Source organism: Cuculus canorus, chromosome 2, assembly GCF_017976375.1.
Source record: "Cuculus canorus isolate bCucCan1 chromosome 2, bCucCan1.pri, whole genome shotgun sequence".
Taxonomy (NCBI): domain Eukaryota; kingdom Metazoa; phylum Chordata; class Aves; order Cuculiformes; family Cuculidae; genus Cuculus; species Cuculus canorus.
The window spans coordinates 24406688-24430663 of NC_071402.1; the positions used below are offsets into that span (position 1 = coordinate 24406688).

Here is a 23976-nt window from a genome sequence, read left to right on the forward strand (position 1 = left end):
AGAAAAGTAACAGGAAGTGTCAAAATGAAAACCTGGCAGAAATTACCAAGAGAAGGAAAAGAAAAAAGACTCCAGATGTCTTTTAAAGAAAAATAAAAACCTGGGAAAGATTCAGTGAACAAAAGATCTACAAGCAGAAAAAAAAAACCAAACCCAGGAAGATAGCTTGGGTGGGGGGCTTATCCTCTTTCTTTATCACATTCAAGCCAAGTCTAGCACAGCAAGAAAATATGCATCCACCAAAAAGATGAGGGAGCCAAAAGGGGGTAAAAAGCCACATAAACATCACCTTCCCTCCTTCTTTCCCATGGAGCACAGCTCTGGAAATTCTGATCCTAGAAATATTTCAGTTGGGCTCACAATTCAAAAGGTTCATTAAATCTAGGATTATTACCATGAGAGAACTTGATCAGAGCAGCCAGGCTGTCATTTTTAAGGGGTCCTTATTTGCACATACCTACAGGCTGCAGCGCTCAGACACACAGTGAGGAGCGTGTGAATCCCAGCCCTGCGCAGCACCAAGCTTTTTCCTCTGGAGCCATCTACCGGCTTTCACACAGACGCTTTCTCAGGACCTTTCTGGGATGATTGCTTTATCAGGTGCACTGAAGGTGAGCGATACAGAGCTATTAAGCATGGCTTCTCATGGAGCTGTAGTCCACGCTATGCTGTAGTCTGCATCTTTCTGTCCCACACGTCACCATTAACTTCATCTGGTTCTGGTTCTTAAACTGGTCTTCTGAAGACTTAAAACAAAATACAGCTCCACTTCCCATACTTCCCATCAGAGATGTTCTCCTCCCTTCCCCATGTGTGTGTCATGTTTAGTCCAACAACAGCCCTAAATTTTAATAATTGTGGAGGTAAGGTACCCTAAATGCTCCAACAAACAATTCCAGACATTATTCCACTCGTCTAAAACTTCTTCAAACAAAACTGTGAATGAGGGAATTATTTGCAGACTGACACTTAGAAGACAAAGTCATGAGCTTACACACGTTTAATTTCTTACAGAATCAAGCTTAGTCAGTAGACTTCTGAATCAAGAACAGATTACAATTTTATTTGTACATGATCATTTCAGTGTAGCTTTACCAACTGGCATATATATATGTGTTATCATACTGTTACTAAAATACAGTGTTTTATTGCAAACTCGCTTTCAAGCTGCTTAGCTCAGAATGGCTAGAAGCTTACAGCTGCCATTAAAAAAACCCAACAAAAGAGCAAAACTGACCAACTCACCCTGCCCCAGTCAAATCAAACACCCTTCTCCCCTCACCATTCCAGTATATTTTCTGAATAATGTCTGAACAACATTCATATGCCATACTGTAACATGAAGAAACTTTCAATCCTAGGAGATTCCACACAAAAATAACATCACATTTTAAGGAAAAAAAAATATCCCCTATTGTTAACAGAAAATATATGCCAGCCCACCAACAGCAATTTGCATTTGAAAGGCTTATTATCTTTCAAAACCAGAGTTTTCTCTCTCAGATTAGAGAAAGAGACTGATACGCCTTCCAATCTAAATGCTCCAGTTGCTATAATTCAGGATTATACAGCCAGGCTATATTTTATTTGCATTCCATCTAAACAAAGAGCCTTCCCACCAAAGCAAGCACCTTCCACTTTCTGTGCTAGGTTTGCCTACTTAGCTCTGTTTCACTGCAGCCACGCGTATTCAGGCACAAGGAACTGGGAAAAGCCACTTGCTATGTACACCAGTCGAGATCGCATGCAGTTACATGTGAAAGTCCATTGGAAAGTTAGAATCCATCTTAACAAAAGATTTCTAAAAGGAAAATATTGATTTTCTGTGTATTGTTACAGCATCCACTGCTCTAAGGTGAAAATGGAACAATATGCTTCCTTAGAGAGAAGACCATGACAATCAATGTATTACCGTTAGAAATCCTTAGCAATGCAGACATCAAAGTAAAACTATGTCAGTTTATGCATTAGTTTTTCTCATGAGTAACAGCACAAAGCTTTTTAATTATTTCATAATCCTCGAGACGTTGTTGGGGCTCAGAATCACCTCAAAACTGAGACATATCAGAAAGTCCAGAGAAGACAAAATAGACATTCTTTGGTACTTTTGGCATTGTACTGCATTACAGTGATACTTAAACCTCAATATTAAGTCTTGCAAATCTGTACTGTAAAGATGCTGGACTTCTTAACAAAACAAGACCTTTTTTATCTGCTGGCTGGTTGTGTAACATGTAAAGTAACCCTGTCAAGCTAACAAAACCCAGTGCTTCTCCACAGCCCACAGCCAATGAAAAATCCCCTCGAGTGACATATCCCAAGAGAGTTCTGGAGCAGTGGGAAGTAACATCTGGGAGAGCATCTGGCCAAAGACCAAGAATAAGATCTTCATACTCCTCAGTTGTTTCTTTATCTGGAAAGCTTGTAGGGTCACTTTCTATAGCCTTCATGTTATCCTTTTTCTTCTTCTTCTTCTTCTCCTCTTTTAGTTTCTGTACCTTCTGTTTGAATATGTCACGATGTCTGGGTTCTTGCGGACCACAAAAGAGTTTGTCTTTGCTTAAACGCAGCAAGTCATCTTTGGTTGGGATACAAATCATGGCATGTAACTCAGGGTTCCCCTTTCTCAAGAGAGACAAGTGGACCCATACAAGAGCCCTTGGATATCTCATCAGCATTGGCAAAAAGACATCTTCAGTCAGCTCCTTCTGTCCTAGTCGAGAAATAAGACGGATCCGACGATCTTTTCCAGCAGTGGGATAGCACCAGGCTGATAACTGCATTAGTACTTTCTGACTCCTATTAAAAAGTATTAAAAATAAACATCAAGGATAGTTGTATTAACAAGCAGTAGAACAGAAATCCAGTGCCCTATATATTTTCAAGAGCATAATTTAAAAAAGCCCTGGGGCTTTCTGTAACGTTCCAAGCTGGTATTTGTATCTAAATACAAAAATAACACGGTTGAGCAGAATTCATGTGTGAGGCTACTTCTTCAGAAGGAGAAGTTACCTGTCAAAACCCCCAAAACTTGTTAAATCACAAATGGTCTAAAACCTTCAGTGAAGGTTAATACATTCCAGAACTACCAATGTGCTCTTCCTCTGATAACTACATAAGAATGAAAGACCTGCATTCAGGCACTTTCCAAACACTGCTGCTGCCCTCATGTGTTGCTTTGGAATGCAGGGAATTCTCTATTTTCTTTAAAGATCTTATTAAGCACGAGAACCATCTGTGATGACATATTAGAAAAGAGAATGCAAGCTGATTTACACAGCAAGTTTTAAAATCACATATATGAGCCTCTAAAAGCTTCGTCCATCTGGAAGCAGAATATGCTAACTTCAAGAATACACTCAACTCCAGAGAGTTAAATTAAAGATAATTTAAGAAATTTACTTCAGCAAGTCACCAGGTTTTCTGGGGAAAAGCAGGAGAAGAGCTTCCATTCAACATCAAGTTCTGATCCATGACAAAACTATTTGATCTCCTTGCTATACTTGGATTAATTAATCCTCTCATCTTAATAATCAAGGCTGAAGTCTTCCCTTTCCCAAATTCAGTAATTCCCAATAAAGAAACAATGCCTCATATACGTGTATCATTTTGACATACCTGAGAACAATAAAGTCACTTGCTGTCATAGTTTGATCTCTCTCACTGATGTCTTGGGTGCCTGTAGCATCCTCTGTCTTTAGGGCATCTTCAGAACTTGTTATTTCCATGGTTGTCTCTACCTCACCAGTCTCAGGGGACGATTCTTTGACCACTTCTGTTTCCGGGCCACAAGAGCTCTGCCCTTCAGTTGCACAGTGATCAGGGTGTGGGGAAGTAGGATGTACAAATTCTCCTGAAGCTATCATTCTTCCTTCCCAGTTCTTCGTCAGCTGCCCCCAAGGACAGATGAAAGGAGACAGAGTACCCAGCTTGACATAATTTGCCCTTTTTGCAGGTGGACGTCTGAATGACAAATTAAGTAGGTAATATTTGTTTCCTAGACTCTTATTCAGTCCTTAGCACTTGACAAAGCTAACTCTCCACTTTGTTCTTCTGGTCTGATAATGCTTTCAGAACCACATATTTAGAACAGAAAGTTAACTGTGCATTCTCTTTGGAATCTCACCGATTAAGAATTACAGTTATACTTCTAGACAACACTGCTGTTTTCCTGACCATCTTATCCTTTCAGCCATACTGGATATTTTCTGCCTACTGTGACCAATGCCACCAGCTCTTCCTCCACACACCTCCTGCTTCCTCCTCCTAGCTGGAAGAGGAACCAACACCAGTAGACACAGAGGACCCTTCCAGCTACCCCACAATCATGGTAAAGAGTTCATGTTTATTGTAGTGGAAACATATGCAAACTTCAGAAAACCTTGTATTTAAAAAGCAGGCACTGAAATATACCTGTTCATTCACTTTATTTGTTAACACTCAGTATGCACTTTGATATTCTGCCTTTGCCTCCTCCAATCCCACCCCTCATTTACTACTAAGGGAGATTGAAATAGCTTTCTTATTTTACTGTTATACAGCCTTGTTACAGCCATATAACTGAGCATATGTCTGGGAATAGAAGGTTTTAGTTAATTTATATGCCTTGTTCAGTAGAGTTTTTCTGTTAAATAAATCTAGGATTCTTTCCTTTTTTATCATACTAGGATTTAAAATGCTACTGAAAGGCCTTAATATTAAGTCAAAGTCTAAATGAACACAACAGATAACTAAGGGACTATTTTAAGCACTATTCATTTTCCTTCATTCTTGCAATTAATTTTGAAGTTAACATTACCGTTTGAATTTTTCAAGAAGACTGGCTTCCAGTTCTTTGGCAAACTGCATACCCGCCTGGCAGTCTGGAAAATCATTTGGAGTATGAGGTGTTCTTTGATATTCAGAATGCTTTAAAGCCTCTTGCAAGCCACCAACTCGTACACCTCGATATATCTGTTACAAAAAACAAAATTCAAAAAGAGCAATATTTGTACTGCTTCTGGGTTCCTAACTGAAACAAAACATTAACGCTCCGGAAGCTACTGCCTTAGAAAATGGAAAGTCTATTGCTTTAGCTTTCAAAAAAGAAAAAAAAATAAGTATACTTTTCACAGTTCTAGATGCTCAACAAAAACGTTAGTCATGCTCTTTAAATCTAATTCTGAAAAACTATCAACAAAACCGAAGAGAATCTCACAGGTTCTGATCTTACGTGTTGCCAGAAATGTTGTATTGCTTAAAAGGCACTGCCCAATTTACTTTAAAGAAGTACAACAGGTATCACAGCAATTAATCCCCTACATGTTCAAAAGCGTAAACTACAGAAAGACATTAGAACTGCCATCTAAACATTCAAAGCAGGATACTCCAAACAGCACCAGAGGAGCATTCAAGTTGAAGTCAAACTTTGTGTTTCAATCTCTCCACCAAACCAGAGGCAACCGATTTGTGAACATCGCCAAGCTGGAAATGGATTAACAGCAGGCACAAAATGATTTCTCTTCACACCCATATGCCCTTAAGAGACAAAACCAAAGAGCTATAGCATCAGCTTTCCTTCCTTACTCCCCATTCTGATTTCCTGCTTTAGACTGCCATGTGGGTACAGCTATACAACAGAAGATATGGAAAGCTACTGTTTATTTTCAGAGATTTTAAGAACAAGCCCCTGGCATCAACCAGTTCATACTCCCTCTTTTAAAGTGGGATTTTGATCCTGTAATTGTGAAATGGTTACCGAATGTAAAGTGTACTCTCTAAAATGGACTATTTTGAACCAAATTATATAATTTGTCATATTTACTTGAAATTCACAATGTAGGTCACTTACAAAAGGAATCCAGAAAGCCATGCCCCAGCCCTTTGGGAGATAGATATCCCAGCCACTCCCCCATCCTGGTAGATCTTCTCCAGCCACTTTCCCTGGCTGCTGCACCAACAGTATGGGAATCTTAGATTCACTAGGACCCAAATCAAGGTGTGATCCAGGTACCAGTAACTGAGCTCTCATATGGTTTAACTCCTGAAATGGAGAAGACATTTTCCACAAGTTAGTAATCATTTTTCCCTCTTCCAGATACCCTTCCAACATACAGCGAGGAGGGGAGCTTATAACAAGGAAAAATATAGTAGCAATATGCTACATATTTGAAGTGACCTTCATTGAGGCATGAAAAATGTTTTACAAAAAAAATATTAAGCACCCTTTTTCTTCCCCTCTTATTTCCATAGACCTTGATGGACAGTAATTACTGAAACTCAGAGCAAAAATGTACAGCACAAATGAAGGAGGTAAAATAAGTATTGCAACTTATAGATCAGTGCACAAGACTAGACTGAACAGGCGCTTTAAGACAGTCTGTCAATACATGGAGCAAATCTGAGCTACATCTGTGGAGACAGAAAGAACATTTTCAGCGACCAGTTGTTTTATTTCATTGCAAAAACAGACCAACAGACTGCCTCTTTATATGTCCTTCTGCATCAGCTGTGTTATAAGGTAAACATTACCTTTCATGACAGCATGGCCACTACCATCATTAAAAAAAGACTGTACTGATACCTGTTAGGTGCTAGTACAGTATTTAGTTAAAGTACTCTGGTTTGTTTTTTTTTTTACACTATGGCAGCCAGTCTGAAAGACCATAGAACTAATTTTCAGAAAGAGGCATTTCTGCCATACAAATATTTTCTGGTTTTGATTACAACAGTGCCAAAAGTTCATCACCTCTTGTGACTAAATCACCTTTTACCATTGTTCCTCCATTGCCATCAGAAACGAATAAGAGATTTCAAACCTCTAACAGTACATTTAAAGCTGTCTACAAATCACAGGTATTACCCAGTGTGCTGCAGTCCACCACCAGTGGGATTTATTTCCTTCCAAATTCTGTGATTTATTTTGTCAGGATAATTGTCCTGGGTATGACACAGGAGTGAACGGCTAGAGCCTCTCTGTGTCACTTCATCCCTTTTATCTGCTTCATGAGTCAAGGTGATGTAGGAAAATCGACTTCCAAACGCTTCTGATAAATATATCTACAAGTATTTAGTCCTGAAGACAATCCAGTAGAGCTTTCTTTTAATTGAATTATGAGCAAAACACAAAATCTATGAAATAAATACTTCAGTTCAGCAGCTGGATACCATGACATTAGAAAACTACTGCTCTTGGATGTATACACGTTTCAGGAGTCTTGCTTCATGGACTCTATGGTCCATTAGCTATTTTCTCCATGGCAATCCACCTTCTTAGTTACCTGCTCTGAGATTTTATTTTCAGTGACGTTCTTACAGATGTCCTGGTTCCAGATAAAGCTGTGAGCGCAGTCTACAGGTACACCCGCCAGGTACAGGTGCCTAACTTTATCATTATCTACAAAAGAAGAGAATCTTAAAACAAAATCCAAACAATTTTTGTGGCTTAAGCATCAAATTACCAGTACCACTCCACTCTAATAAGTACAACAAGTAGACAACTAAGGAAACAAACTATGAAATGCTTAACAACCATAATTTCTTCTGGAATACTATCATGTATTTTTCCAAATACAAAATATGAAATAAACTGTCAGCTTTAGAAGCATTAAGCTAGCATTCTCTTATAGGCAGGCATTTCTTATTACAAATGATATCATCTTTGTCAATGCAAGTTACATCTTTAGCATGCCACCTTTAATATTCTGGAATGTGACCTTTCAGGCAGAGTGTGAAGCTCAACAGGTTTGGTAGAAATCAGAAAAAGCAACATTACAGAGCCTGAATTTAGTCTGCCTAAGTAAACATGTAAGAGAAGCAAGGGTGACCTTTAAGAAATGTATGCACAGAAATATTTTTGTGGCTATGACTAGCATGCAACTACTTATTTAGCACTAGCTACCCACTCTGGATCTTTTCAAGCTCAGCACCTCAAGGAAGGAACTCTTTTTTTGCTTACATCTATACTGAAGACAAATAACACTTCTAGCTTTGATACTGATTATTGAGGTCCTCAATAGCCTACCCCTTCTTCAGCTCTGCCACCTAACCAAAGCAGAAAAAAAATTTATACCTACCTTTAATGATCAATGGATTCAAAGATTTCAGTGTACAGTTACGTAATGCCTGCTGATCCACACTTTTAAGTAAAATAATCCTTACCAATAAAGAAATACAGTGAATCTATTAATAGTTCTGTAATTAAACTTACAGGAACTGCTGCCCATTCTGTCATCTCCAAGGTCTCATATATTAAAGGAATATAACGTGTTGGGTTTTTGTTTTTAAATCACTTAGTTCTTTCAAAAGAAGATTCAGCTACTTTTTCTAGTTAATGTTAACAAAGACTCTGGGCACAGATATGGATTATTCACTGGTATTAACCATACAACAGGTGCTTCCAAACATAATTGCAATAACTCTTTATTTCAAATCTATAGTCTTTAGGATGTCCCCATTACTAAGAGCCGCACAATCCTTCAAAAGAAATATTAAATATAGTAGCACTCTTGGACAGTTTGATGGTGTTATTAAGCTCATATTTGCTACGCATTCTTGCTGATGAGTTACAGTTATGTAAGAGGAAGAAATACATTCCTTCAAATTAAGAGCAATACAAATAAAAAGGAAATCCTTGCCAATTCCCTGCCAGTTAAGCCAGAAGAATTCCTTCTGAGAGCAAAAATTAAGGACAGGAAACTGAGCAGGAACCTAAAAAAAGCTCAAGACTCCCAAAGCAAAGCACGCTGTCTGGAGATACAGCAAATATCATTGCATCAAAGACAGGAGAAAAACACAGCAACTAGTGTGTGGAGTGGTAAGGGGGGATTCCTTACTGATTGTTACAGATAACCAACGGGGAATGATACACAGTTACATGCAAACACAAGGCAAGGGAAGTGACTTTTCCACCTTCTGTACAAAAAGCATTTGTGAACACCAGAATCACTTTATATTCAATTATGTAAATATGTTCTAATTCCTTCAACTATAAAATACTTCCTGTAAATTTATCAGATTTTTTTTTTTTACCACTTCTTTCTTTCTATCACCAGAGTTTAGGCAGTTTATCCCTCTCATATTCTTGTAGCTCTTTACAATTCCTACATGCTATAGCAGCACGAGTACTTTTTTTCCACTTTGGAAAGATGTTTTGAGTCAGTCTCTCTCCATCACCACAGTCCATCCAATATCCCCCTCACTACCCTAAAACACCATTCTCTAACTTGGTACATTTTTTCTCCTTCATCCTCATTAAGCTTGGAGAATTTACTCTCTCTAATTAAAGTGTACTATAAATCAAATAATAGTACCAAATCCTTACACCATTTCATTTCTTACCTCTCTCTTGTTTTCTTCAATCATCATTTTAAAATTGCTGAGGAAATAACCCTACTACTGCATATGGACTAAGGAATAAGAGTAACTGGGAAAGACAGAAATTACCTCTGATTTGTTAGCATGTCACTTACAGGGAAAAAACTACACAGGCGTATCATACATAACAGCTTTTTGAAGAAAACAAGGATATGGACAGATGTGTATCATTTACACAGACTGCAATCCACAAGCAAAGAAGATGGCTGTAACTTACCTAAACTATTCACTCATTTGACAAACAATGCATCTCTAAATTAGAAAAGATGTCCTAGGAAAAAGTCAGCTTTTATACAATATTAAAGAACAAGAGAGGTTAAAGCACACACAGAACCTGCTAATATACACAGTGCCATTTCAATCTTATTAATACTAATCCTAACAGTATTTGAATGTCCAGGAAGCAAAAAAAGGCAGAAAAAGTGTGGAATACAGCAAAGGTTCTTTTTTATTGCTCAATCAAAACGACATGCTATAAAGGCAAATGAATGACTCCTCACATTTCTTAACTAAAAATTAGCTCACTGTATTCATCTGAATAAGGTTACATCAAAACCAAGGCTCAGAAAGTTTATGCAGTTCGAAGGCTCATGAAAAGATTTCTTTTTATAGAAGAGGCAAATTAATACCACTCCAATGGAAATAGAGATCTTAGATAAGTCTAACTTTATTGAGGGTGGGTATTAGTATGGAAATGATGGTAATACTATTCCTATAGTAACATATACTGTGTGCCATGCTTAAATTCCTTCCTTGTTTGATTTAATAAATTGCCCTTCAAAAAAACTGAGGAGAATAGTCTCTATTCCCAGGTCATTTTTGGCAAAAGAACCAGTAGAATGAGAGGACAGAAATGACTGGAAAAATGCTGGCAAAATGCTAAATCAAAATAGAGTAGTTGTTGGCAATATGTTGCTTTTGATTAAATTCGTGCTTGATATTTCAGTAATCTGGCTCCAAGTGTGGCAAATAACAGAGTCCTGAGAAAGACCACAACACTAGAATCAGTATGCAGCATTGCACTTCATCACCTCGCCAGTTCCTAGCCACTTGTGGCTTACAGACTTCCTCAGTTAGAGGTGATCCTTTTGCACAGATTGGCCTTCAATAGGTACTCCTTCCTGTCTTTGATTTTTTAACTCCTTCAAACCTGCCAGGCAATCAATGGGGCTTATAGGAAAAAGGAATTAATCTAATCGATGTATAGAGGCAGTGGAATACACAACGAGATCTCACGGTCTAAGGAGATTACAAACTAAGCCGATAGAGTTCACAAAGTCCTTATTGTGGGTCCTGAAACAGTAAGGAGTGGCAAGAAAGCATAATGCTTGCACAGGAAGAATACATAAATTAGACACAAAATGTATCCTGCACAATAACTGATTATGTCTAGGCTTCCTAGACATAGGAATGTAAATTACCTATGTAATTTTACTTTTTCTTTCAAAAATAGCAAGAATTAACTAATTAAATGTTTTCTCCTTACTAGAAAATTATATAAGTATCCAAGTTTAACAATCTAACATGGATTAATTTGCTCGAACTATTTAAAAAAAATGTAACTTCTCTGCTCAGCACTGAGGCTGAGATACAGCACAGGATGTAGCTGTCACATAGCTAACTATAAAATTACGTTAGGAACAACAGTCTTTGGAGAGTAACAAGTCTCTTGCCAAGTACCACCTAGGAATACTCAATGAGGGAGACAGGAGAGTGACAGCTGGATGTCAGTCTTGAGTTTCTCAGGTAGGAGATCAACTACAATGCCACAGCATTCCTCCACTGCACTGGTACTAAATAAGTGGGAGATTGTTAATGATCCTGTAACATTTCCTACACAGCATTAGGAATTCAGTCAGGTGGGAAATGTAGAAATTAGCAGCACTTTCCCTTCTGAACTAGTGGTGCATCCTATTCTCTCCTTAACTTGTAGGAGGAGAGAAGCTTCTTGTAGGAGGGCTGCCCCCTCCTTTCCTACTCCCTTACTACAATGTTCTTTTGATTTTCTACTAGAAGACAACCGTATTGTCTGTCGTCTTCCATCCTTCGGCCTACTCAACTTACTTATAAGTGATGTGCTTGTGTAATAGCAAGTCCTTTAGCAGAACCTAACTTGGAAGGTTATCATACAGTTTACCTTTCCTTGCCAGCTGATCAAGTACCTCCTTCCTCTCCTGAATAAAAGTCAGAGAGGACACATGTAGTTTCAAGTTCATGATGAAACAAACAAAAAAAAACACTCAGAAAAGAACCAGAAAGCAATAGCAGCTTTTCCGAATGTTAGTGGTTTAGAAGACTTTTTGCAAGTGGATAACCCTATGTAGAAAGATCTTAAGATGACAGTTTCTAGCTAGCCAAAAGACATATTTTCTTCCTATTGACTCCCTATCTTACACCATCACCTCTTTACCATGGTCTTCCTTCCTAACAACCAGCTCTGACAGTGGGATAAACTACTCTGAGACATTTCCAATGCCTAGATGCCTTCTGCTGAACTTGCCTTCTTGAACAGATCTTCACTGACATGACAAGCAGAATGAAAGGGAACAAAATACTTCCTGTAGTCGCTAACTCCTTTACCAGCTCAAACCAGCATCAGTAAACAAGTGCTATATAGCTCACCTTATGTCTCAGCAGGAACCAAAGTAAAGATCATGTATGCTGCAGCGTTTCCAACAGCAACATTAATGATGAGAAAGTTAGCTGAGCAGAATTAATTAACAGGAGAAAGGCTGTGCTAGATAAGGAGTAGAATAGGAGAACGTACAAGAATCCAAATAGCAGAGAGCTAAAAGACAGTAACCAAAATAGGTGTTCAACCTGATTTAAGTGAAAGGTAAGGCTACATTTTCTAGTGTCTTGCAAACACACAACCAAGCAAATTAAGTATTTTCAAGTCTCTTGAATCTTCAACTTGTTTTACGTGCTACTGCTTGCTAGTTGGCTATCATGTCACAGTGGTGGTAGGCTGATGGTCAGACTGGATGATCTTGTTTTTTCCTATTAGATGAGGCAGCCTGTGTCAAGTCAACCTACTTGGAAATGCCTACACAGCACTATACACCAATCCCATTGTACACTGTATATGCTCTTGCACACTTTTCAAGGGCATTCAAGTCCAACTGAATTTGCACTGAAATGTTGTGCAAGTCAGTACTGAAATGAAAGTTTCAGAATTCTTTGGTTTCTATAACGTAACCAGCAGTTTGGTGATCTGAAATGCTAATATTGCAGTGTTGCAGTTTCTTTTTTCCAATGGAATTGCAACTTCCATCACTGTAGGACTCTAAATCAGAAATAGCAGATACACTCTTGGAGCATCAGGAAGACTAAATGCTAAACAGAAACTAAGTAGTTTTAGCACCTGGTTGGCCTTGCCAGGATTCGAACCTGGATCATCTGTATGGTCAGACAGAGGCTTCCACTGAGCACAAGACCAGCTTTGGTGCATGTCCCTCCCTCACAACTGCTGTTCTAAAGCCTATGCAACTTTTCAGCTGTTTCTGTTCTGCCAGGGGCTGTGGAAAGGGAAACATTCTGAAATCAAAGGCTAGAGGAAAACAGCAAGAGACAATCAGTAGAAGATGAAAACAAAAGTATAGAGAGAAACTGAATCTCTGGAAGTTGTCAGTTCCAGGAGAAGCACAATATAAGCAAGGCATTTTACCTTGGAATTTTTTAAAGTCTGGCATGGTTTTTGTCTTCTTTTTCGGCAAATTGACACGAGGATCTCCAACAGTGAGGCCCAGTATTGTACCTGGTGGCATTTCTGATGGTGAACTTATGCCTTTAAAAAGACACAGATGAATATTGCCTTGAAAATACCGATTAAGTTGTAATCTTTTTCTGCGCTACTACTTTGTGCACTTTCGCCTGCAGGGATGCAACACCACTGTAGCCAGAGAAGCAATCCAGAGTACTCAATTTACCATGTTTTGAAAACTCATCAAACCTTGTTAAATGTCCAATAACCAAATACAATAGTAAGGTAAGACTTAGTTTGCAATTACATTTATGTTTAGCATAGAAGTAAGGTCATTCTTACAACTTACTGACTCAATTCACCTTTTGCATTTGGCACATCTCTTAAAGAACAAATAACCTTGGTTTGCACTTGTCTTCCAGAGAAAGGAAATTAAAAAATGTTATTTTAAAGTTTTACCTCATCCTGGTTAACTGCCTCACACCAGACAACTCGAGTACAGTATGAGATCTACCAAATCCAGTTCCTTACCTACTTCAGTGCTAGAAAGTGAGGAGATGTTGTTAACTTTATGATAGCTTACAACTCAGCCAAACACACAGCTGTTCACTAGAAACACAAATATATAAAGCAAAGTCTAATACTTTTCACTTTGGGTGGGAGCCTACCATTTTATCTGTGGAGGTATCGCACAACTTATTGCCTTAATTTGGTGCATATAGGGGCAGAGAGTGAGAATATACCTCAGACTGCATATCCCATCAGCAATCACAAATCTAAGTTCATGAAGATAAAAAATAAGATTAGTTTACCTATTAAGAGTTTGGACTACACAAAGGATTAAACTTCCCTTAAAACTTAATGCAAGTTATCAAATCTTTGACATGTCATGGTATTGAGCACATGCTCAATGGCCTCATTCTCTTGATCAAGCAAAAAATCAGCATTTCAAAACTGAAGTCAACTTATTAGCATGCAAATTTTGACCAGAAGAGTTTAAGAATTTCCCCTTCCTCCCACAGCATCCACATGCCCAAATACCTTGTAATAGCTCAAAGATAGCACTTTGACGTTCATGAAGAGATACTTTTGCAGAGTCCTTGCAGTTTTCTACCCACCAGTTATTCAGTTCTGTCTCTGAATCTGCCTTCTCCTGGAAAATAACACATCTAATTAAACTCAAATGGTTATTCAGTATTTCTGTCAATATTAATTCACTCTCAGTTTGCTTTAATCACTAGGGTTACTTTATTCCTCTTCAAGTTTTAAACCAAAATATTTTTTTCCTGATGCAGTCTATTCCTACACTTCACCTCGCAATAATCCCCAATAATTTGCTCAGTTTAAACTGTATTCTAAAAATAAACAAAGAAATCCACAATGCTTCCTAATTCTGTTGTTAATTATTTCTTACAGAAAGTCAGTGATTTCAAGGCCTCATCATATTTATTGCAAGACAAAAAGACTCCACCAAAACCACAGTGACGTGATGCACCAAGAGGTGGACAAAATACTAAATGCTGGAGAAGTTGCATATTTGATTGAAAACAGAAGTTCTCTATAGCTTACGTGTCTTGTCCTTTAGCTCTATGTGCTCTAGCTCATTGCTTGAGAAACATAACCTATGGTTTGTCAAAGTAAATATAAATTATTTTGGACCACAGTGCAATACATCACTACTGCAGAAGCTACAGAGACTGCTCAACATGACCATTGCTTCCATCTTCTTCCTACTGCCACTCAGAATCCAGATGGGAGTTCTTCCCGAGATCAGCATTAGTCAAGTGGCTCAATATAGAGGCTATCAAAGTATAAATACAAATGTTAGCCTTTATAATAAGTAAGGCTAGATAGTTTATAATTCTTTCTAGCAAAAACAAGCTTGCACATTCCAGAAACCTTACTAAAATTACAGTGATATCCAAACTGTTTATCTCCTTACTGTTTGGAGTGAGGCAGCTTTCAAGGTCTCAGTAAGGACAGAGTGTGATAACGGGCCAATCAGCCGGTATCTGAGAATCTCCATGGTTCTGTCACTGAAACAGAGGAAAACTGCAGGTAAACGCGCAATCATACAACACACAACTCTTTCCCCAGCACGGCTAAGCCAGAATTCAGCTATATTTACCGGTTAAGGGTCACAGTTTCTGACTACTACAAACAAACCTGATTACAATGCCAGTAGCCTGCGAGACCCAAGAGTAAGATTGGCACGGATCCCTAGTGCCATCGCCAATTATTTTTTTCACTGGCACAGCTTTTTCTCCTTCTTTATCTTCCTTCTTTCTTTTCTTGCCAGGGCTCAGAACAACATCCATTTGTTTTTCCTCTTGAATTGATGTAACAGGCTCAGGAATATAGATTTCTTCAGGCTCTGAACACTGAAAAATTGCTTGTAACTCTCTCAGTATGTCCTTAAGAAAAATGAAGTTTGGATTAGGATAACAAGCAATGCATTGCAAAGCTTAAGTATAGTTTTAAGAATTATACCGAACTTTTTTATTTTCCTATGTGGATTTAAGAGAATAAGCTTCATTCTACTGAAGCTATCAAAACTTGAAAGTAATACTGTTGCTAAGCATTTATTCTCACCCAAATTAACATAAGAAAAAATTGCTGGTGCACAAAATTTTACTTATTTTTATTTTTTTAAGTTCACAGCTAAGTATCAGATTATGATTATCTGCGATAAGATCAAATTTAGCCTGTTGGGGGTGCCAGTAGGAAGGCTATGAAAAAAGCAACTTCATATTGCAAATGTGTCCTGAAGCAAGTGACACTAGAAAACTCTTAACAAGCTCGAACACTAAAAGAAAAAACCTCACAGTCATGCACCTTCTGTACAAGCTTTAGAAAAACAAGCTGCAGAACGTAAATACTGTTAGAGCAGAAACAGTCTTCCAGCTTTTAATTACTAAATCAGTGTGTTACATGCAGCTCTTCTACACCTTCCAGAAGGTATCTGCAGCATTAAAAATATACAATGGATAAAGACATCAAGAGTTCAACAAAAAAAAATACTTGTTTGACAGCTGGATGCATCCAGATCCACAAATGTCTGTTTTCAGACCCATCCCTGGGTTTCCAAATAAATGTAACGGGACCAAGCATATCCTCAGGATAGCGATCTGCTCGGTAAAGATTCAGGGAACCCTCAAATCTTCCAGACAGACAACAAGCCTCTTCAAATGTTAATCCTAAAGAAGAAGATTATTTGTTTTTCAAAAAGTATCTCATTTAGCAAAACCCAAAAGATTGCAATTCAGTCTGGCTGCTGGAACAGCATCAAAGAAAGTTTACCACAATTATTTTATTAATATGCAACTGAAAATAAGAACATCTAGTCCTAGGATGAGTAATTTTAATTACGTTTTTCAACCAAACTCACAACTCAGTATCAAATCTGCTACTACTACTGAGATTGGTAGGATATTAAAAAAGGAAAAGTATGGGTCATCCTTTCGTCTATTCACAATTTTAACTTTATTTTGAACTATGCAATTTTTACCTGTGTCAATGCTACATATTCGAGCAAGCTGCTTCAAAAGTTCATTCTCTTTACCAGTCAACTCCAGGCAACAATAATATGATAAGTCCTGAAATAATAAGATAGTGGTAGAGTGAGAACAACTCTTCAAAACAAGCCTGGCCAGGAAGGACCAGACAGAGTTTCACATTTTGCAATGAAGTAGTATTTTTTCAGTCACTAAAATTTGTGTCAAAGAGAAGTAAGTTCTTTTTGAACTTAGAATTGTTAGTTATAGGAGAGCTGTCAGGCTCACTTGAGGGTCAACATGCCTCTCAAACCAACAGACCAAAAAGAACACAGAAAAAAGTGCTTGTCTTGAATAGCAACCTGCTCAGGAAGATGATACAAGGTTTCACTGAATCCCTCAGCTCCTGAGAATACTGAAGATGTATTGCAGTCACAGTCAACATAATGATTCTTCTAAAGGATCATCGTGTTCCCTTTGATATGCACCACCTCTCATTAAAATTATGAAATCACTAATTTCATACTTAGTAGTTACTAACAGCTGACACAACAATACTTCAGAAACAGAAACATTCATTATAGCCGAACTATTGATTATTTCACCTTGGCAAAACAACAAAAAAATAGATGTAAATGTGGTACCTGAAGAAGGCAGTGTTTTGTCATGGCTCGATAACAAGCCCTGTAGCATTTCTCCGTAGGGCTATCTCCTAAACAGTATCCCCATTTTTTTATCATGTGAAATCTCTTTGCATGCCAAATATGAGTTTCCAGCCAAATATTCTTTCTTTGTCTGCGATTAAACTCTGCTACCAAATTTATGTGGCGCCTTCTAGCTTTGCGGCATTTAGTCTTTGATTGTTCTTTTTTCTGATGCACAGCTTTCTCTGCCTGTTTTTAAAAGAGAGGATACTGAAGTAAATCTGAAAAGGACAAACTTCTGTTGAAGAAAAAAGCTGCAATGTAAGGATACAGGAATCACTAGCATTAGCTACTTATTAAATACTAATTAGTACTCTATTCTGATTCTAGTTCTCTGTATTTCTTGAGGCAAACTAACATTTTGAAACAAAGCCAAATCCACACAAGTACATCATAGCTTGACTGGAACCAATAGGTAAACCCAAACCCCCACGTTCAGGCACTTACCACTGAACAGTAAGATCTGCTACTTTCTGCGTGAAGCTTTTGCCCAACGTCAATACACCTACGTGAACAAATGACTGTGACATTAGGAACACCTGGAGATTTGAGCTTGTACAGAAGCAGTACAGACTCTCAGACTGCTAGGTCTGCTAAGGATTCCACAACGTGTAGAAGAGAACAAGAAGGATTCCACAGTGTGTAGAAGAGAACAAGAAAGGATCAGAGTGATGTCTTGACCAAATTCTTGATAAATATGCAGTCAAATTCTGAATTATTATGGGTAAATGCATGGATGGAGAGGAAGGCTTGACTCTCTCAATCAAAGCTTTATTTGGTTTTTTGTGAAGATAAGTGGTAGAAAGAAATGGGGGCTATGAGACTCAAAAACACTCCTAGGATGTCCATTGTAAGCTCAATAAAGTAACAGCTGACAACAGACCACCGGTTAAAAGAATAGCAAAGTAATGAGAATGCTAGAATATCACTGCTAAGACTACAGAAAAAAGTGAGGCAACCCATGACAGCAAAACAGAAATGCACAAAAGACCAAAATATGCTCCTGTCAGACTCATCATTTCATCACAAAGTAGGCAACAACAGAGTACACAATGTAAGCCACCAGATCAATGGTATGTGATGGATTGGTTCAGAAAGAGATTTAAAGAAAAGGGATCTTGTACTGTGGATAAAAACACGTCTTTAAGCTCATGAAGAGAGAGTCTATATAAATGTTTGGATGAAAATGCTCATCATTAAAGATCTAAGAAAAAGAAGAAAATGCAGCAAAATCACAACAGTTAGCTTTGAAGAAGCCAAGTTCAAATACTGAAAAGTAATAGGCAGAACGCCTACAAAAAGAAATAGCTCAGGAAATATGACAAACTACAAGAAAACAAAACAGCTTGCACAAACACACAAACCACACCGAAAAACCCGAGGAAAGAAAACGTAGCAGCATCAGCACCAATTAAATAATCTCAAAACCCCAAGAATTGTACAAGGAGTAGAAACAAGCATGAGAAAATAAGTGTGAGCATGAACAGAGAAGTTAGAAAGGCTGTAATGTGAAAGAAGCTAAAAAAGCAGGACACAAAAGAACTAAGCATAATCATGAAAGATATCCAGATATTTAACAAGGACAGAGCACATAACTAACTATGCAAAATAGCCCATATCTCCATCCTTCTCAGAAAACAGGCCACATTGCATCTCTTGTCATGACTAACAAAGCAAAAAGTATGCCAACCCGAGCAGTAAAAGAAGAGATGCAGGTTATTAAGATCCAATACAACACACCCTGAGAAACATGAGTAGAAGTACCTGAAGCAATTTCTGACTCATGAACAGTCTTCTTCATGAACTCAGGGTGGAGGGGGTAAGGTCTCAAAGAACTTAAAAAAAGACAATGCCAATGAAAAAAGGAATGCGAGAAATATGTTTAGCAGTCAACCTTAATACACAGAAAACTTATCAAGCAAACTCACTTGATCACTTTAATAAGTGTCTAGAGATGACACAGTGATCAAAGCCAAACATCAGACAGATCATTTCACAACAAAATCCTGCTGAAACAACTTTTTAATATATTTCTTAAAACCCACAGGAAGGCTACAGTGGGTAAGGAGCAAGTTATCCAACAGGAGCACTCTGACTAAATATTGAGATAAAGCCACAAAATGAGAGTTCAATGAGAAACCAGGAATAGGCAATTAGTGAGTCTTAAGCTGCATGCAGGTTGCCAACAACTCCACATTTGAGCTATAACACACGAAACATAACACCAGACACAGACAGGCTGTGCAAGCGTGAGGCCAGCAGGGTCACATCTGACAGCTGTGGTGGGGCACCAAGGCAGATAAGTGTTAACCAAGGACTCCTGGGTCACCTGGGACCAAGGCACTGCCCGAACAAGCCCTCCTGCAGTGGATCCTTTAACCAGCACTACTCTAATGATTTTTCAAGATATCCGATAAGCGCAAAGCCAAGCGATTAGTGAGACCTACTTGAGCTACCGTCTAAAACTGACATGTTCCAGCCTTTTGAATCCAGATGTCAGTCAAAGTTTGAGAATGTGTGTACACAGGAAAGTTTTGCTCAGGTGGAAACATTAATAAACACACACCTGAACACTGGGCATTAGCTATGCCTAGTACATAGTTTATCAAATACTATAAAACACACTTATACCTCTTTCTTGGCAATCTCTTGGAGCCGTCTGGGCAAGCGTTTAATATTGTGACTCATAGCTCGCCTTCGCATGTGCCTAGGTAGAGTCTGGAAAACTAGAGAGTTTGAAGACTTCTGCGTAACTGCTTTCAACATGGCCTTGATCTCAGCAGCACGAGCTTGAGCAAAGGTAGACACTGGAATAAAAAGAACTGCATCAGAGTGTGATAAATGGCAAAAATCAAAGATGGGGACACTGAATGTACATTACTTAATTCCAGTAGAGTACTCCTAGTACATCAGTCTAATGACTTTCTGAGATAAAAGTAAATACTGCATACTATTACTGAAGAAATTCCAATTCTTTAGATGCTCTGAAGCTTACAGATAACCTAGTTAAGCAAATGCTTACACATGATTGAATCTGAAAGCCGTGGTATAACCAATAAATTCTATTTGCATTAAGTACTTCTTTATTAAATTAGAGTAGCAAACTTTTCAGATAGTATTGAGAGAAATGAAAAAAAACTTCAGCATGAGAAAAAAACCCGAAGCAGTAACCATATTACAGACTGTTTTAAAATGACCGAAGAAAAAATCCAGATGTTGGTCTTGTTTGATGCTTATGCATGTGAACCTACTATCAGACCACCACCACATTTTAAAAAGCTAATCTGCTCTCCTAAATAAAAGTTCTGTTAGATGAAAAGTTGTCTTAACTGACATCATCAGCAAAACCAGCTTCACCGGCTACATCAAAAGCAGATGACTGTCAGTACTCATTTTACTGGCAAAAGAAACCAAAATGCGTATCCCTCATTACAATTAAATGCAACTTTTCAGCTCAGAAGTCTGAAATGAGTCATTGAACAACAGCTGGTCAATCATTTCTCTACACAATTACTTCCATATTTTGAAGAAAATTAGGAAAATCAGAAGAACATAGCATCAGTTCTAATTTTTGCTCTTACACAAAAACAAAGACAGACAGCAAACTTAATCAGTAGCAAGTTGCCCTGGATGTATAAATCATGACCCTTTTCTTATATACAAACCTGTTATGTATTTTGGCATTTCCTCAGAAACACTCTGGCGTCCTCCTTGCCATCCTCCTCTTCCTCTGCCTCTCTCTCCTCTATTTTGCCCTTTTGGAAAATAGTGGTCTTTCCTGTAAGATGGCCCAGATGACTGATTTGAAAATTTCTGCTGCAGATTCTGCTGCTCAGAACGAACATCTCCTGGGGGGTTTAGAGATGAATAAAGTTAACAGAAACGCAAAGCAGCCTGAGTAACTGATAACTACACAGTCTTTGCTAATAAGACGGCATTGCATGTTCCTCCTATTATATTTAATATACCTGAAAAAGGCATCAGAAATCAGAAGAATTAAGTTCTTTTTTATAGGAAGAAATAAAAATATTACACTATCCTGCAGAAGGCATGCAGTTGATTAAGTAACTTTTGCACATTATGAAAGTGGTACCCAACCCAGACTTTGCTGCCAAAACACTATCAGATCTAGCAGGAAAGACGTGATTAAAATTGGTCTGTACAACATCAGTAATTATTTTTACTATTGTTTAGTTGGGGTTTTAGTACCAAAGCAGCAAAATTAATATTTTTCCCTTGATTCCCTTACCCTTTGATTTTTATTTCATGATCAAATGCATTCTTGTCTTTCTTGCATGTATTTCTGTTGCAGCAATAAATAAGCATGATACATGTATGTTGGTGTGGCAAGTTATTTTTCTGATACAGGCATTTAAATCAATATTTAAATTAAATAACTTGTGTGTACAGTAAGCTTCCTAAGGTACACAAATACTTTCTACAGGGTGAAAAGCACCTAACAGTACTTCAAGTTGAAAAAGGCCTTGATGTCCATATTTAAAGGTTAGTTTATATTCAACCTATTCAGTTAAGTCTTCATTAGGATTTCTAGTACAACTTGAGATATGGTTCTTGGGCAGCCCATGCTGGACAACCGTATTAAAAAGGGCCCAGACAATGACTCCCACCACCCCACTCACTGCATCAAGAGGAATGCTTAAGGGAACATGGCCCCATACTGTTCAGGGAACTCCTGCAGTGAAAATCAACATCTGCATCAGGAAAAATAGGGTAAAGATTAAAAAATCACTTTGCAAGTTGACTGACTTCGTAAACAATCCTATCACATTGTCCAAGAAATGGAACAATGCTACTATTGGCAAGAGGAACAGCCAGGAGCAGGTTCACATCCAGTAGCCTCAATTTATGTGAGCGTAAAATGATAAGGAACCTTCTCTTTACATTTCAAATAAGCACGAAGCTGAAGTTTTCTTTCCAGCAGCAATGCTGTTGCAACTCTACTACAACCACACATCATGTAGAAAGAAATAGGAACTAAATATTTTAGTCAGAAGATGGAAGAGAGTTTCCAGAGATGATGACTGACTTAACACCTAAAGAAAAATTAAACTTTCAGGTGCTATGCAGATACATAGTTTTATAACTCCTGCTTAGAAATCTTTCTTGTAATTATAAAATAGCCTTATAAAACCAAGATACTTACTAACGCTACAGAAGAATGTAATATAGGTGAAAATGCGTGCTATTCAAAAAGATAGAAAACCATAACCACATAATCTTAGAAGCTCCTGGCTACAAATAGTTAGAAAAATGTGTTTAATCTGGCAGTATTCCTGTAATGATGTTCGAAAATCTTCAGACAAGGCTGACCATAATTTGCAATGTCATTCTGTCTGCCTAGGAACTCTTCAGTCACCTAAAATACACAGTGACACTTAAGCATTTTTGTTCAACCATAAAGATGCAATTTGTCGACTTCTGAAGGCCTCACAGTAGCAGGCCCTGCTCTTATAGGTGCTTTTTTTCCCAGAGAAACAATCCGAGTAACAAAACTAAAACTGAAATGAGGGGAGTGGGAGAGGTGAGTGTGGAAATTGAAGTTTGACTGAAGCATACAGAATTCAGGTTCAAACAGACCAAAAAAGCACCCTGGCATACAGGTTGACAGGATCCTTCAGTAATCGGCCGTAAAGGTCACCTGTGTACAAAATGCACCAGCAATGACTTAGCAACACTACCATTCTAGGGAAAGGCCTTGCAGCCTCCAGCCAGTACTACTTCACTGATACAGGAGCCACAAGCACTAAAAGGCAAATTGGCTGAGTGTGCTGATCTGACAGAAAAACAGTGCATTCATCATAAGGCCAGAGGGCTAAACCAGCTCCTCCTGCTGTTCCTAGGCCTGACAGAGAAAGAAGGGATGTCACTGGATGGGGTATAACGTTCAAATTAATTTTAAGAGTAGAAACGGCAGAAGGCAGACAGAGATTTTCTATATAATCAAAGGGATGATAGAGGAGCTTCTACTACAGAGCTTGATGGCAGAACCAGGGCTAAGGAAGCCAACGGCAGGAAACGAAGTCCTGGGGTGTTCCCACACTGGGCACACCTCACTGGCCGCAGGGAGATGCCGCACAGAGATGAGTGGCTGAGGGGATGGGGACACCCATCCGAGGGGATGGGGGAAGACACCCAGGCCTGGCGGGGGGAATGCCCAGCCCTAAAGGGAGGTCGAGGACATCTAGCCCTGGTAGGAGAGAGGAGAGCCCCCAGCCCTGCTGGGAGGGACGGAAGCCCCCAGCCCTCTCCCATTCACCCACCCCAGCCCTGGGTCGGGCCTCCCCAGCCGTACCTGGGGACGGGCAGGCTCTGCTGCTGCCGCCGCCGGAGAAGGGCCCCGGCTCGGCGAGAAGGGTGACACTGGCCGGCTGGTTCCTCATCTTCTTCGCTCGTTTCTTCTCCCTCGCCCCTGACATCTCCGGCAGGACCCGGGTGGCGAGAGGGGGAGGCGGTGAGCGGGCGGCAGGCGGAGCGGCCCCGGCCCGGAAACGTGCGACCTGCGGCGTAGTCCCCACGCGCTGCAGGCGGCCGCACGGAGCTGGGGACCGCGCATGCGCGCGGCGCGACGCGACGCCCAGTCCCGAAGGACTACATTTCCCAGAAGCCCATGCAGAGAGGGTGCAACGGAGTGGCGCCAGCGCGCGCCCTCACAAAAGCACTACATTTCCCAGAACACCCTGAGGGAAAATGATACCAGCCG

General features: G+C 39.0%; 1 protein-coding gene across 1 annotated transcript; it reads right to left on the minus strand.

Moving 5' to 3' along the window:
• Positions 1-169: 169 nt before the first annotated feature.
• POP1 (POP1 homolog, ribonuclease P/MRP subunit) lies at positions 170-23809 on the minus strand. Its single transcript, XM_054060080.1, has 15 exons — positions 23569-23809; positions 20921-21103; positions 19887-20062; positions 17196-17444; positions 16566-16653; positions 16079-16254; positions 15224-15471; positions 15000-15093; positions 14099-14210; positions 13022-13141; positions 7260-7375; positions 5831-6022; positions 4799-4953; positions 3619-3963; positions 170-2799 (listed from the first exon to the last, which is right to left on the minus strand). Exons 1-15 carry the CDS (start codon positions 23690-23692, stop codon positions 2136-2138), a joined length of 3042 nt encoding a protein of 1013 aa, XP_053916055.1. The 5' UTR covers positions 23693-23809; the 3' UTR covers positions 170-2135.
• Between the last annotated feature and the right edge of the window lie 167 nt (positions 23810-23976).